This window comes from Boleophthalmus pectinirostris, unplaced genomic scaffold, assembly GCF_026225935.1.
Source record: "Boleophthalmus pectinirostris isolate CB_2022bp ecotype Guang Dong unplaced genomic scaffold, ASM2622593v1 HiC_scaffold_16, whole genome shotgun sequence".
NCBI lineage: Eukaryota > Metazoa > Chordata > Actinopteri > Gobiiformes > Gobiidae > Boleophthalmus > Boleophthalmus pectinirostris.
The window spans coordinates 27,389,403-27,406,226 of NW_026571095.1; the positions used below are offsets into that span (position 1 = coordinate 27,389,403).

The following is a 16,824-nucleotide window of genomic DNA, read 5'->3' on the forward strand; positions in this document are numbered from 1 at the left end:
ATACAGAAAAGCTGCTTAAAAATGACCAAAACGCAAAGGAAATGTGACTATACTTGCTTACATCTTCGTCATGAATGGGCAGAACAGTTTTACTTAATTAAAACTCATTTCACAATTTTATTATTAACAATCACCCCAAACCAAGAGTGTCCCAGTTTTTGATTTTGAAATTCTGGTCACCCTACACTGAAAAAAAAAAGGTCGCTGGATTTGCATAAAAAAGTTATGGAAAGTGGTTGCATGCAATAAAATAATGTTTAGGCTTTGAAACTTATTTCGATCCCCTCTACACATATTTTTCTCAGAACATGAATGTCACTTTTTCATGTTAAAGAAATTTGACCAAATCATGCTGAATATGCATATTTATCTTATGTTACCTTATCGTGAAATGTATTTGTATGTATAATTAAATTTAATTGGTCTATTTCTGTAAAATAATTAAAAAACAGTCTTTAGTTTTCCACAGTTCTGTATTGTCTTAAACACACAAAGAGCACAAGTACAGAGACACACAGTTTGGAGCTGGACAGTGTGAAGATTTATTCCAGTGAAGAAGCTCTGGTCTCTGCCTGTGGACACAGGAATAACACATGATGATCACATTATGATGATCTACTCTGTTGTACATGTTTAAATACATTCTATAATGGACCAGAACAGCATCACATGAACATTAGAACTGTATCTGCAGAAACAAAACTCATCGTGTGCTGCTTTTCTTCCTCTAAACGCATTAACAGGAAGGGCATCTGGTATAAAGTCTCCTAGTGCCACATCACCCGCATGTAGAAACACAATAACTGTTTAGGAATAGGAAGTTCATTTTGAAAAAATTGTTTAAAATAATTTTAGTTGAGTTACTCACTTTGTTCATCTGTGGTCTGTGGTTTGTTGGTTCTCAAATATCTTCCTTTTTTCTGAAACATCAGCTGTAACATTCATGAACTTCCCCACAGCTCCAGCAGAGCTCTGGACGTCACTCTTTGTTTGTAGACGACTCTGGAACAAACACATTCAAATCTGAGTACAACTGTCACACTCTTGTAGATGGACAGTCAAAGACAATTTGTCTCATGGAAACAGTTCTTACATTAACTCTAATTTAAAATAAAACACCACAAACATGTTTTAACATTGACGACATTCTAGTCCAGAGAAACATATAAAATCTTTAAAAAGTCTTACCTCCAGATCAGCTCTCATAATCCTCCTGCTCCACACTGTGTGTCCTCTGCTCCTGTAACTGTCCTGTGTCCTGTAACATTTGAATTTTCCCTCCAAATGTTTTGGGGAGGAGAATTCCAGAGGGAGCAGCCTCACCAGAGATTATGATAAAGTCATGCTTCCTCAACCTGATTTAAACATGCTGGACAGAGAAACGTAAAAAAGTCATGTTAGTGTTGTCAAATTAGTTTTTGCAATTTGAGCAACCCCTCTCAGACCATTTTTTCAGTGTATAGGGTACAGATGTAGAGTAATGTTACTTCAAAATAATATTGAAATGGAAGTACACAGCAGTGGTCTAAGAAATTACTCAAGTAAAAAAGTAAGAGTTAAAACAGGGTGACCAGATTTTCAGAATTCTAAACTGGGGCACACCCAGGTTGGAATAGTTGGTATAAATAGAAATCTGAAAAGGGCGTGCAAGATTGTGCATTTTTGTGTCGTAATCTAAGGGAGTTCTCTTGCTGCATTTTTTTGCTTTAGGGTCATTTGCAAACATGTTTTTCTGTATTTGGCTGAACAAATGACTACTTATGCTCCTCTTCACTGTTGGCAGGGGTCAGATTAGTCAAAAATTGTGATTGTCCTGTTTTAGTCCTGATGTCGTCCTGGTTTAAGCTTAGTTTGGTCTTGGTTTAGATCAGATTGGTCCAAAATAGGGACACCTTGGACATTTCTTGTATAAAACTGGGACAAATCACTGGTTTTGGATAAATCTGCTGGGACAGGGGACACAGGGCTCTAAACTGGGACTGTCCCGGGTAAATAGGGATGTCAGGTCACTCTAACTTAAGAGGAACTTAAAGAGTAGTGTACCATTTAAAGTTAAAGTAATTTTAAGCAGAAAATATTTTTAAAGTATAGACACAAGAATGAGAAAACAGCATTTTGTCTGAAGGAGCGATGCAAGAAACACAAATGTTCAAATAATTTCATGTTGCTAAAGTTTTTGTCACTTGTAGACTTACTCACAGTGGGAAGAGTAACCAGAAATTTTACTCAAGTAAGAGTACTGTTCAATAAAAATATAAGTAATGCTCTGACAAGTCCAGAGTCTTTAAATAGTTACTCAAGTAGACTAAATGTAACTGTAGCTATTGTCAACATAAAGCTTTTGTCACTTGTAGACGAGTAACCAAAACTTTTACTCAAGATGAAGCAAGAGTACTGTTACTTCAATAAAAAAATAAACTCAAGTAGAAGTATGCTGCTAGAAAAGTACACTGAAAGCACAATTTCTGTTAGAAGTTACTCAAGTAAATGTCCTACCCTCCTCTGCACATGGACATACTTCAGGTTATGTAAGAGGCTATAACACAGCTGCTTTGCACATTTCACATTGTATCCAAAAGAGCAGAGATCTACAGGCTTTATATAGTCAATGGTAGATAATGGTTTTATTTTACAGTGGACATAAAATCACTAAAACATATTTCAAACATATTCAAATATAATTCGCTTTCAATGTTTATGATAGTATCTTCTATAAGTCGCTCAATATAAAATACAATTATAATGCTGTTATAAACATCTAAGTAGCTTGAACTAGGAGAATAAATGTATATGGGAGTCATGTGCTGTCACTGTATGGATTCAATTAACATATGTGCTTTTTATTCTGCTGTGAAGGGAATCTAGTCTTCAAAACTACTCCTGTAAAACTTTTACTACAAGGGCTGGCTCATGTATTTCTACTGTACTGTCACTTTATAATTTCTTTAACAAACACAAGAATTAGGTAAGAATTAGTATAAGTCAAAGTCATGTCCCCAAATCAAATTCTCTGCTTTGTTCTTTCAGGTCTACAAAATTATTTAGTGCAACTTTATAAAAGTAACAGTAGTCTACTCTTATTTGAATGAAAGTTTTGGTTCGTCTTCCCACTGTGAGTTTATAAGTGACAAAAGTTTTATGTTGACAATGTGAAATCATTTGAATGTTTGTGTTTCTTGCAGCGCTCCTTCAGATCTGATTTAGTTTGTCTCATTTTTGTGTGTATCACATAGAGCAGGCGTGGGCAATTATTTTTCCCATGGGGCCACATGAGAAACAGAAAATATTGTGGAGGGCCAGGCCAAACTGCTTAACTCAGTTTTGCATAACATTAATTGTCTTTCTTTATAAAAGCAGAAAATATCATTGTTTTGACGAGTTGGTAAGACTGGTAAGAGTTTATGTTCTGACTAAGCAAGGAAAAATTTTGCCTTGCAAAAATGTAATTAAAAACACCTCTAAAATAAAATCAATGCAGCTTTAGTCCATGCATGAGGTAAAATGATAAAATATTTTTATTTTGTAATTCCAAATGAGCGTAAACGGGCTGGTCAGAGTCACCCAAAGGGCCGTATGTGGCCCGGGAGCTGTACAATGCCCAGGTCTGACATAGACTGTATAAATAAGTGGAGTGTGATGCCACCCACAGCATTCTGCTCCAGTCAAATGAAGCTCATCGAGGCTGGCAGTTATGGGGCGAATTTGCAGCCAATTTCCATATTAGGAATAAGAATCTATGTAGGAACAAAACAGATAAATAAAAACACCAGGATCATGTAGGGTTGTTTATTACAAACTGTAGCAGCCAATGGCTGGCTATGGCTGCAGTGTGTGTGGTGTCTCGGATGTGTGTCTTTCATAAAAGAGTCCAAATACTGTGTTACAAATAGCGCCTCACAGTGGCGGGAGGTACACACAGGTAACATGGCTCCAACAATGAACATTTTAAGATCAAAACGGCGAGGCTCACTACAGCAGTTACAGAGAGAGAGCGACATTTTCTCAATACAACATGAATTGGAGCCGTAGTCGATGCCCAGGCTCACTTCCTGTTTGGAACATGGTGGCAAATTAGTTATGTCCATTTATATAAACAGTCTATGGTCTATCCCTAGAAAATACCAGATTTTGTGCATTATTTATTGTTTTGTTACTTTTACTTCAGTAGTACTTTACCTAAATACTTTTTTCCTCTTACTTGAGTAATTTCTTTGACCATGACTTTGTACTTTGTTCTACTTTAATAATATTGTTTTGAATATTAAGCACAATATTTGACTACTCTGCATAGTACACCTTTAAAGTTATTTGAGCTGAAATCTTGTTATGTCATACACCCTCATGGTCTGGTACACAAATTGGTATTACCCTTGGCACTCATCCCTTATCCCTCCTTTTGTGTTTTACCTCCACGCTTTAGGACAATGATGCCATCAACAGACCAGGGAGGGCCCGACCAATCCGAAAGTGGGAGTGCTGATTCCTGCGATCCCATTGGCCGCTGTGGCTCTGAGCAGACAGTAGGAGCATGTGAGGTGGGTCTCTGTGCATGCTCAGTTTTGGCACACAGCACAAGAGGATATTACACAGAGAGAGAGAGAGACAGAGGCAGAGGCAGGGACAAGGACAGTAGCAACAGTAGCACTTTTAGCTCATGGTAAACTCGTCAAGCTCTTCTGAACACAATGGTTGTTCCAGATTCAGAGGACAAAGTGTACTACCCGCCTTTACATCTACAACGGGATGCTCACGTTCCAGATTTTAACACTTACTTGGCACGCTACAAGAAGTCTATCGAGAATCCAGAAGGTAGGATCATTTGTATTGCTCATAATAATGTTATTTCTATCTTTAAAGCCACAGTAAGTAACTTTTTAGCCAAGATAAAAGCATGTTTGTTTAGTTTTGGTGGTGTTTATTGCACTGAAAAACTTAGAAAATCTAATGTCCTTGCTCTGAATGAGGCTTGCATCTCCACAAACCTGACTCTTGTTTGGCCTTTTGGTTATAATCTATCAATCTCTTAACTTTCTATTTCTATAAAGTTACATACTGTACCTTTATGCACTTTGAAACTTGCTTTGGCTTTGGAGAAATGCAGTAAAAAAATATAATATAAATATAATAAAGTACGTTCATATAGAGTCTAATTCATTTCTGAGTAATAAGAAAATTAAAGTAGAGCTAAAGAAAAGAGGCATTTCTTTAGTTAATCTTGTCAATAAATAAAGTATGACCCAAGAAATTCCAACATCGTGTGTGAGGAAATTCTGTGTTTACAAAAATGAGGAACAGAATCAGAAGTGCTGATTTAGCTGGAAATGAATGTGATGTGACACACGTAGCACTACATTTTGACTTAATAAAATAGAAAATAAATTGTACCTCCTTAAAGCTACAGTATGTTAAAAAAAAAAGATTCAAATAATAATAATTTTTCCGTTATGGATGTTTTTATTGCACTGAAAAACACGTGTCTTTACTGTGAGCGACTCTTATTTGACCTCTCCCTGCTTGTTTCTTTGGATGTATTGTTCCTTTGGCTATAATATTCCACAGTATGACAAATAAAGTACCTAACGTATTCCCTCTCCTCCCCGGTTGCTTGTCTTGTCGATTATGTCTGTACTATGTTTTTGTTGAGGGGTTTCTTTTTTCTTTATGCACTGGTTCCAGATAGTTAGTGTCCCAGATTCTAGACATTTAGTATAAGTTTCCATATTCCAGATAGTTAGTTGTAAAAAAGATAGCTATGTCAGTTTTCAGATAGTTGGTAGTAATAATAATTTTTAAAAAAGATAATTACTGTATGTCATGGATAGTAATCTGGTGTAATGAAATGTGGAATTGTTTTTAATCACTCTAAAGCGCTTTGTGTTGCATTTTTTTGTATGAAAAGCGCTCTATAAATAAAGTTTGATTGATTGATTGAACGTATGGTTAGAACGTAGGTTTTAACGTAATATTTACATGGAATCACGAAGTTGATATGACACCTCCAGACAATTACACACTATCACTTTAGTTATAAAAGGACAAAGAATATACTGTATGCTCCTATTTTTCTAAACTTACCTGAGAATGACTTGTAATTGAATCTGTTCACTCAACAAATATGGTTCTGTATCAATATTCTGACCTAAAATGTACATCGTTGTTTTACTTACATGTTTTATTTTACCATAATTTAAGAAAATAAACCTCTCTTAAAGGGGCACTAAGTCATATTTTTAGACGAGGGTCCGTCACCTGCTGAGATCTTATTGCTTTGTCTGGAATATCTCTCAGTGTGGCATTAAATGTATCTATCTCCAAGCTTGTAACACCATCCTGGACCATCTATATTACTGGTCATGATCTGTGGAAAGGTGCCCCGGCTCACAGTATGGATGTATGTAGGCAATAAAAACACTTATAACTGAATAAATGCTGTACAGATAAGGCTATTGTCTTATTGCTGAATATTCTAGGAAACACAATATCATCTCCATGGAAACGTGCACGTGGCCTATCTCCACTGAATTTCATAAGGCGGGGAATTTCTCTCTTTGTAAATAAAACAAAAGCATTAGTCAAACATTAATCAAGTATTAAAGGGAACATAAGATAAGATTAGAAAAAACATTTGTCTGCCCTTGTTCATTTGTTTGTCACAATACTAATAATTCAAACACTATTTCAGTACTAAAGGTGCACTGTGGAACATTTTGGTTGGGGGTCCATCACCTGCTTGTTTCTGTGGAGATGTTATTGCTCTGTCTGGAATGTTCCACAGTATTTTTATTGAATTACAGCTGGTTTTATAGCTCATAAACACCTAGAAAAACAGGCATTCTGACTGTGAGCAGGGTCGTCTTTTCACAGATCTGACCCGTAACTTGGTTTAGTTTGGTTTCCATGACAACAGATGAAGTTTAATCCCATGAACTGAACTGTGAAACATTCCAGACAAAGTAATAACATCTCCATGATACTTATTACCAATTCTGATACCACTATAATAATAAAAAACATGATTTATTTAGACAAAAGAAGGTGATTTTCAACATTAAATTTTAGTACTTTCTTTTATATTCCCATGTGGTTTTATATGTCAGTATGACTTTTTTAATATTAATACCTGCTCAAATGAATATCTGGTTTAGATATTATCAGATTTTACAATATACCGTTTTATTTTTCAGCTTTTTGGAAAGATGTAGCCGATGAGTTCTTCTGGAAGAAACCCGCCACGGGACCAGCGCTTCAGTACAACTTTGACGTGACAAAAGGAAACGTCTTTGTCAAATGTTTGGAGGGTGCGAAGACAAATATATGTTACAACATCGTGGACCGGCACGTCAAAGAGGGAAACCTGGGAGAGAAGGTGGCCTATTACTGGTGAGTGAGTTTGCTCAAAGGCACAAGGGCAGAGGAGAAGAGAGAGATGAGGTGGTGCAAAAAGAAATTATTGTATTGTTATAGTCACTTGCAGACTTGATCAAACTGAGATTTAACTAGGACTAAACCCGAATCTAAACCTGGACTAGACCATGACTATATCAGGACTTTAACAGAACTAAACCAGAATCAAACCAGGAAGGGAAATTTATTACTTGTGAGTGAGTTTGCTCAAAGGCACAAGGGCAGAGGAGAAAAGAGAGAAAAGGTGGTACAAAAGAAGTTATAAAAAAATTCTTATTGCATTTTTCTCACTCTTGCACACAATATATGCTCAAACTGGGACTAAACTAGGACTAAACCTGGACTAGACCATGACTATATCAGGACTTCAACAGAACTAAACCGGAATCAAACCAGGAAGCGTGAATGCAGTTTAAAAATATTATTATTTTTAAACATGATTACTTTTTTGGTTTTAAAATACCTTGACAAGTTTTTGGTGTAAATTATTTCCGTCATAACCCCAAGAATTTAAATAAAAAACATATTTCTTTATCTTGTCTGCGCTGAAATGAAGCATGGGATATGTAGTTCGTGATGTTTATAAGCTGTTGCTACTATAAAGTCAAGCATTTAAGCAAAGGAACTTGTGATTCTATATATTCTGACAGCCCACGATATTATTGTGAGACTATTGACGATACGATATCATAATATTTCTGATACTGTTACATCCCTAGACTTGATACTCAATACTGATTCCAATACCATAATGATAGAAACACTGTATATTTAGACAATAGAGAGAATAGAGTCATTTTCAGCATTCTGTACTGTAATTGCTTCAACATAAACTGGAGCTAGAAAGCAAATTTGCATTGTTCAGACTTTTCTTATTACTATTACTTGCTCTTAAAGGTCCAATATTACACAAAATGGATTCTAGAGAGCTTTACAATATGTTATAATGCTGTTTCTTAATCAAAAACATACTCAGAATTGTGTTTTGTTTCATTCACACATGTTTAAGTAACTCTTTATTATCAGTCCGTCTACATCTCTAAAGCTCAAAACGCTCTGTTCCACCTTGTGATGTCATGAAGCTTTAGTTTTCAAGTTAACTTTTACCTTTAGTTCAGTAGAGATTGGTAATTCAAGGACTGAAATCATCCAAATGATTCTGGTGAAGGTGCATGAAGTTTAAAAGCACAGTGGAGCACTTCCTGTATGAGACGTGACATCACAAGTTGGAACAGTGTTTTTATTTTGAGAGGAGAATTCAACCTAATTGTGTAGGACATATGTAAATGAATCAAAACACAGCTCCGGGTATGTGTATGATGGGGAAAGAACATTATGACACAGATTAGAAAACAAACACTGTTTAGTAACAAACAGTGTTATAATTCTGTGATCAACTAATATAAATGCAGAGTACTATTTCAATTAGACGAGAAAAACATCTGAACCAAAGTTGGCTGTCATGTTAATACTCTCTACATGAGTACATTATGTGAGTTAGCAGTATCACGCACTGTGATTGTGCACAGTAAGTGACCAGGACTCAGGAGCTATGTAAAGTATTCACAGTAAATAGCAGCTGGTGTGACCTCTACTCTGTCCCCGCTCCAAAACAAACTGGCCGCTCTGTCTATGAAATCTGTCCTTGGTTAAACTACACGAGCCAAGAGACTGAACTACTGTGAAAGATCAGATGTTATCAGACTGAAGAGGAAGGGAACAAAGTTAAAGTAGTGAAGTATTGTGCTTTTAAGTATCTATACTTCACTTAAGTACATTTTAAAGTGGATAGTTTTTACTTTCTACTCCACTACATGTTTGAATAGGACTGAAAAGTAAAAGTATTTATTATTGTGTGAGACCTGCTGATAAGACTGAGGCATAGTTTGAGCAATACACAAGCCAAAATACTTTTACTTTTTACTCTTTACATACATTTTTTTAACTTAAGTAGAACAAAACTGAGAACTTCTTCCACCACTGCATGTAGGGGTGTGCAAAAATATTGAAATATCGATATATTGTGTAGTTTAATGTGATGATACAGTATCGATATCGTGGGCTGCTGTATTGATATATCGCCAAGAGTATTTTTTGGTATATTTTACTAAATTATTTTGTTACAGCTAAAGTTTTCTTGCTTGTTCAGTTGAAGGAAACTCATTTATGTGACACATTTGACATATTCAGTGTTTTGATGATTAAAATGTTTGTGTTTCATATCAACTTTGCACAAGAAGTGGTTTAACAAAGACTTTTAGTATTACAGACATGATTTAGCCTTTATTTTTTATTGAATCGTATTGAATCGTAAGGGCCATACTGACAAAAATTAGAAGCTTGATATTAGTAGTAGTATTAGTCATAGTATTTATTTTATTATGAGCTTAATACTTGAAACAAACTAGAGTAAAACATGAGGAACAAAGTAGGCCAGCTGAACACATGCCATGAAAGTTATGCGAAGAGTACAGATAGTAGAGATATTAATACACGGACTGGACTGCTTTGACATGCAAGAGTCTTAGTTCAGGAGGTTCTAGAGTTCAGGAGTAAAATTATCAAAACTTCAGATGACTTGCTTGATTTTTGGTGGGTTCATGTGATCAAGACATGTGACCAATAAAACCCAACGTATACCCAAAGTACAACACATGTACAGATGTCATATTATTACTGACTGTGGGGCACTGACAATAGACAGTGATTTGAAAACAGCAGAGACACATTTTGTACCACTTCATACTTGCATTTACACTTTAATCATCTCTTTTTACAGCCTTAAAAAATAATAATTAATACATTATCTACAGATATTTTAGAAAAGGTAAAGGTAAAAGAGGTAAACTAAAACTAAAACACAGAGGAGCACAGACTTGAGCTCTCAAAGGGAAACAAAAAAAAAATAAGCGATAGGGTTGACAAAAATCAAATATCAGATACTAATCGATATCAAAACTAGTGCCGAAATTGGATACACATTTGAACAAGTATCGATACTAAATAATATTGCTTAAACCGGACAACCAGACTTATACAAGCTTTAAGACTAAATGGTAATTATTATTTAGTGTTGAAAATTACATTCTATTGTGTAAAAAGGGCCTTATTATCAACATTGTGGTATCAAAATTGAAAGTATCGAGCCAGTTCCTCAGTATCAAAATCCAGTTGCAGTGTTTTCAGTATCCTAATTGAATTCTGAAGCGTTTGAATGACATAATGCAGGATATACTTGGTTTTGAGTACACATGAGTTCATTCTATATTTGCTTTGTAAACCGCTCCTGTTGCTGATGCAGCAGATTTCAGAAGGGATCTTTCAGTGTTTACACAACGACATCCCACATATTGGACCTGATGGACATGACCTTTTTAACAGACACACACAGACACCTGCACTGTCATAATGATCCATATGTAATCCGAATTTACATTTTCTTGTATATATATATTTTTTCCTGTTGTGTTTGATCTGTGTTTTGTACTTTCAGGGAGGGTAACTCTCCAGACCATCACTCAGAGATCACCTACAGTCAACTGCTGAGCCAGGTCTGCAGATGTGCCAATGTGCTCAAGAAACTGGGTGAGACATTACATCTATAATCTAGACCAGACCTGGGCACTGCACAGCAACAACTAAACATATTTTATAATTTTACCTCATGAATGGACTAAAGCTGCATTGCTTTTATTTTAAAGTTGTTTTTTTAATGACATTTTTTGTAAGGCAACCTCACTCAGTCATAACATAAACTCTTACCAGTCTTCCCAGCTCATCAAAACAATGACATTTACTGCTTTTAATAAAGAAATACAATTAATATTATGCAGAAGTGACTTAAGCATTTTGAGCCTCCACAGTATTTTCTGTTTCTCATGTGGCCCCATAGAAAAAATAATTGCCCAGCCCCGGTCCATACTGTCTACAGTCTATAATCTATACAGTTGTTTCCCAAAGACTGGGTCGTGACCTGAGGTGGGTTGCAAGAAATTTTTTTTTGGTCGCCTTGTCACGATCTGCATGCAGGTCTGCAACATATAGTTCTGACACATGTAAATGTTAAGACATGTTATGTATAATTTCTAATATTTTTGTAATTAATTTATTGACATTTGTTCCAGTATTGCTGGTTTAATTGAATGTTGAAAAGAAAAAGAAATGGGCTACATTTAATGTTCAAATAGGCAACTTATGGATCCTTTTATTGCTGCTTCAATGACTGTTTTTCATTGTTTAAAACTTGAGTAAAACTAATTGTTCAGAGAGACACGATCACTCAGTCAACAATAAAATATCCTCATTAATGTTCAATAATGGTCAAATCCACCTTTATTTTGTGATTTACAAATAATGTCTATTGACTTGGATCAGTAATTTAACAATAACAGGTTTGTGACTTTTAAAATATGGGGTCCCAGAAAAAAAGTGGGTAACACTGTTCTATAGTCTGTTCTGTCTGTAGTCTATAGTCTTCTATCTGTAGCAGAGTGCCATAGACTGATGACAAATGCTGTTTGCCTTTCAGGTTTTAAAAAAGTTTTGAACACTCATTTCAGGCCTGCTTCATAATACAATGTGAAGTAATAGCAGTAGAATTGCTTAATTTTGTGCAGTTAAAAAATTACCCTGGATCATTTGGGCATTTGGCCCCCAGATCACAGTTTGGACAGCCCTGCTTTTTAGTCTATAACTGACAACAATAATCACGCCTTGAGTTGGGCTTGAGAAATGCCTTCATATTCTGAAGCGATTGTGAAACATATATTTTTTTAATTTATGCTTTCAGCTTTTCTGTTATGTGGATTGACCCAATAATTACACAGATGAACCATGAACCAGATCAACAAAACTACACTGGTTCTTTGTCGTTAAGATTTGTACCAGTATTTATGATGTATTTTGAGCTTTTGTGTCCAAGTAACTCCCCGTGTGGATCAGTAAAGTTATATAACATTATATAACATCATAAAGACTGGCGAAATTATTATATCTTTTGATTTTAAGTCAGAAAAGACATGTAACTTTTCAAGTGTAGGTACCAAGTTACAGGTCAAATCTGTGGAGAGGTGAACACACTCACAGTAAAAATGTTTTTCAAGGCATTTTTCAGCAATTTAAAAACAAATGATGTAATTAATTGACGTGTTTAACAAAATACTGTAACATAATATTTTAGTCAAGCAATAACATCTCCATGGGGACTAGCTTTAACATGTTTAAAGCTCACAAGAGTCCATTTTGTGTCACATAGGACCTTTAAATTCATGTACAATTGTGTTACTACCCGGATATTACTTGAAACTCTTCCAGACACTTCCCAGAATAAACATGTTGGTCGTAAATCGCTTTGTACCTCATCACCTCTTAACATAGCCCCCTGGCGGCGATGGCTGTTACTGTATTTAACTGAGTGCACGCGTTTGTGTCGTGGTGCAGGCGTGCAGAAGGGAGACCGAGTGTCCATCTACCTCCCCATGGTCCCAGAGCTCGTCTACTCCATGTTGGCCTGCGCGAGGATCGGGGCTGTACACTCTGTCGTGGTGAGGAAAATCTGCTATGTACTTTCTCTGACGCTCACTGCTATTATCAGAGAAGGGTAGAGTATACAAACACTGTACTCAAGTAACAGTAAGATTACTTCAAATATTTGTGGAAATACAAAGTTGTGGTCCAAGAAATGACTCAAGTAAGAGTAACTTAAAGAGTAACTGTCAGGACGTAACATCTGATTTATAATTTTAATTAAAAAGTTAAAGTAATTTGAAGGATAAAAGATTAAATAATGGATAAACATCGAATATTAGAACTACAGTAAAGGAGGTGGAGGAGCGTTGCAAGAAGCACAAACGTTCAAATCATTTCATATTGTCACATAAAGCTTTTGTTACGTGTAGATTTACTCACAGTGGGAAGAGGAACCACGGCTTTTACTTAAAGGGACAGTTCGAATTTTGGACATATTATTATTGTTAATTATTATATATATTACTTCCTAGTGAGCCAGAGTGTTGGAGAGGTGTGGAGACACTTTTTTAAATATTCCATCCAGTCCTTGTATTTGCAGAGGTCGCTGGTGTTAGGCTAGTGCATGTCAATGGCCATAGTTATCCTGCCACTAAAAACCATCTTACCCACTCCACAAAACACCTGAAGAAAATCTGTTACTACACCAGACTGTCGATGTGAATCTTTCTGTTGATAGAATAATTCTAGAAGTAAAATCAACCTTGCATTTGAAGGATTAATGTCTGAGCAGCAGCAGTGAGTTGTACTTCCTGATAGAAAGCTTGAAAGAGGCGGACTGATATATGAGAAAATAGTCCCTTAACATGCGACGATTCATGCGATACAAGGTTAGTTTTATTTCAGACATTATTCTATTAACACAGACATTTACATCGATAGTCTAGTGTAATAATAGATTTGCTTCGGGTGTTTTGTGGAGTGGGTAAGACTATTTTTTAGTGGCAGGATAACTATGGCCATTGACATGCACTAGCCTAGCACCAGTGACCTCTGCAAATACAAGGACTGGATGGAATATTTAAAAAAGTGTCTCCACATGTCTCCAACACTCTGACTCACGAGGAAATGAGGTCCTATGTCCAAAATTCCAAACTGTCCATTTAAGTTAGAGTACTGTTCCTTCAATAAAAATATTACTCTAGTAGAAGTAAAAGTATGCTGCTAGAAAAGTACTGTGAAAAGTGCAGTTTCTTTACTACTACAATACCTCTGGCAACTATAAAAGCCTAGTTTCTTCTTGTCCTCTATCAGTTATTATTTGTAAGCACAGCTTTTTAGTTTGAATCCCCAAACTACAAGATGAAACTGGTTAAAAAGACAGATACTGGGCAAAAACCAGGGGTGGATAAAATGATTTGAACATTTGTGTTTCTTGCCCTATTCCTTCAGATCTAATGTTTGTTTGTTTTTTCTCATTTTTTGTGTCTTTTTTGTGCATTATTTAATGTTTTGTCCTTCAAATGATATTCACTTCAATTTATAAATCAGATGTTATATCCTGACAGTTTTTTTTTTTTTAAGTTACTCCTACTTTACTTGAGTTGTACTTTTTCCAAATACTCTCACTTGAGTCATTTCTACTTCTACTCAAGTAATACTGTTTTGACGTTCCCTCTGTCTGTTGCAGTTTGCAGGTTTCTCCTCCGAGTCTCTGTGTGAGAGGATTGTAGATGCCCAGAGTTCTGTCCTGATCACAGCAGGTAAAATAAATCAGATTTGAGCCATTTTAACACATTTTAATTAATAACGGTTTATCGTTTATTGTTTAATTATAGAATATTTTGGTTTTAAATTTTTTTTTTGTTATTCAGATGGAGTGTATCGAGGAGAGAAGTTGATAAACCTAAAGCAGATTGCGGATGAAGCTCTTGAGAAATGCAAAGAGAGGTAATTTTATTTTTTAATTTTAACTGAACTGAACTGAGGATGCTTTGAAATGCTTTATATATTATCTTGCTTCATAGAAATCCATTAAACATTTTTCATAGATTAAAAAAAAAAGTAGTTTTTAATCAATAATACATTTCATCTGGATATTTCATAGACTAAAACACCATTTAGAGAAAAGATGATATTTTTTCACAGTGAGGAGAGGTTACTAAGGAAACATCACATCCCCCTTAGCAACCAGAAACGGACAGCTGTGATTGGTCAGTTCAGATCCATTCAGTCGACCCCCTGAGGAAATATATTGACAACTGTGAGCTTCAACCTGTAGCTCTGTATCCAAGTCTTTATAAATACAACTTAAACCTTAGTAATCACATTTCATTTGTAATTTATGAAGCATAAATTTATCAATATTAGTGTTCTAATTTTCGATACAGAATACACTCGACACTTAATACTGACTCCGATGCCACAATGATAATAATAATAAAAAAATAAAAAATTCTGTCCTGTGAATGTGATGTTTTAGTATCAATACCTGTTCAAATGAGTATCCAGTTTTTATACTAGTTTTCATATTGATTAGTATCTGATAGTCGATACTTTTTACAACACTAATTTCTACAGAAAATATCACGATAAACGATAATACTGAAACAAATTAACATCTTATTGTTCTACTGAAAAACAGCACAGTTCTTCACAGAAAAGGCATGCGCTAACCACTCTGCCACTGTTATATATATAAAAGTTCAAATCTCCTTTCCTTTCAGGGACTGTTCCAGTGTGGCCAAGTGTCTGGTGGTTAAACATCAGGCTCTGAGGACCAAGAGCGGAGCTGCCTGCAACAAACTACAGGTTATATACACTGCAACAAACTACAGGTTATATACACTACAACAAACTATAGGTTATATACACCACAACAAACTACAGGTTATATACACTGCAACAAACTACAGGTTATATACACTACAACAAACTACAGGTTATATACACCACAACAAACTACAGGTTATATACACTGCAACAAACTACAGGTTATATACACTGCAACAAAATACAGGTTATATACAACAACAAACTACAGGTTATATACACTATTAAACTACAGGTTATATACAACAACAAACTACAGGTTATAGACACTATTAAACTACAGGTTATATACAACAACAAACTACAGGTTATATACAACAACAAACTACAGGTTATATACAACAACAAACTACAGGTCATATACACTGCAACAAAATACAGGTTATATACAACAACAAACTACAGGTTATATACAACAACAAACTACAGGTTATATACACTACTACAAACTACAGGTTATATACAATAACAAACTACAGGTTATATATAACCACAAACTACAGGTTATATACACTAAAACAAACTGCAGGTTACATACATTCTAACAGAGTATATGTTATATACAATAACAAACTACAGGTTATATACGTACACATGATACAGTTATGACTGCACAGGTTTCATTACAGAGGTGAGAGATATACAGTATATATCGAAAAAGTGACTATTCAAAGAATTCAAAATTACCTAAAAAGAGATGACCGCAAACTCAACCAGGATATGCACAGGGACATGTGGGCACATTCCTGATACACCAGTCAAATATCGTCTCTGTTATACAGCCATATTGTCTCTGTTCACACTCTGCTTGTTTCTCTCTGACGCACAGACGCCCTGGGACCCGTCATGTGACGTGTGGTGGGACGAGGTGATGAGGGACAGCTCTGACCAGTGTGAGCCTGAGTGGATGGAGTCAGAAGAGCCTCTGTTTATCCTCTACACCAGCGGCTCCACAGGAAAACCCAAGGTGCACACGCGTTTAAGAGTCTGTGTTCTGCATGTTTCACTGGAAATACTTCTCCTTTGTCTAGTACGTTAGATTCATTAAGACTTACTCAGAGAGCTCTATACTGCTGAGTTTCAGATTACATTTCATTTTGTCATAGTGGGCTATTGTTCTTC

At 35.5% G+C, this 16,824-nt stretch overlaps 1 protein-coding gene across 1 annotated transcript in view; it reads left to right on the forward strand.

The window, feature by feature from the left end:
• Positions 1 to 16,824, forward strand: part of acss2l (acyl-CoA synthetase short chain family member 2 like) — a 44,163-nt gene that overhangs the window by 15,995 nt on the left and 11,344 nt on the right. The window contains exons 2-9 of the mRNA XM_020941002.2: positions 4,421 to 4,809; positions 7,185 to 7,380; positions 10,898 to 10,989; positions 12,844 to 12,947; positions 14,561 to 14,633; positions 14,745 to 14,820; positions 15,597 to 15,681; positions 16,532 to 16,669. Of these exons, the coding sequence (XP_020796661.1) occupies positions 4,686 to 4,809; positions 7,185 to 7,380; positions 10,898 to 10,989; positions 12,844 to 12,947; positions 14,561 to 14,633; positions 14,745 to 14,820; positions 15,597 to 15,681; positions 16,532 to 16,669 (888 nt within the window). The 5' untranslated portion in view covers positions 4,421 to 4,685. The remainder of the gene's footprint in view (positions 1 to 4,420; positions 4,810 to 7,184; positions 7,381 to 10,897; positions 10,990 to 12,843; positions 12,948 to 14,560; positions 14,634 to 14,744; positions 14,821 to 15,596; positions 15,682 to 16,531; positions 16,670 to 16,824) is intronic.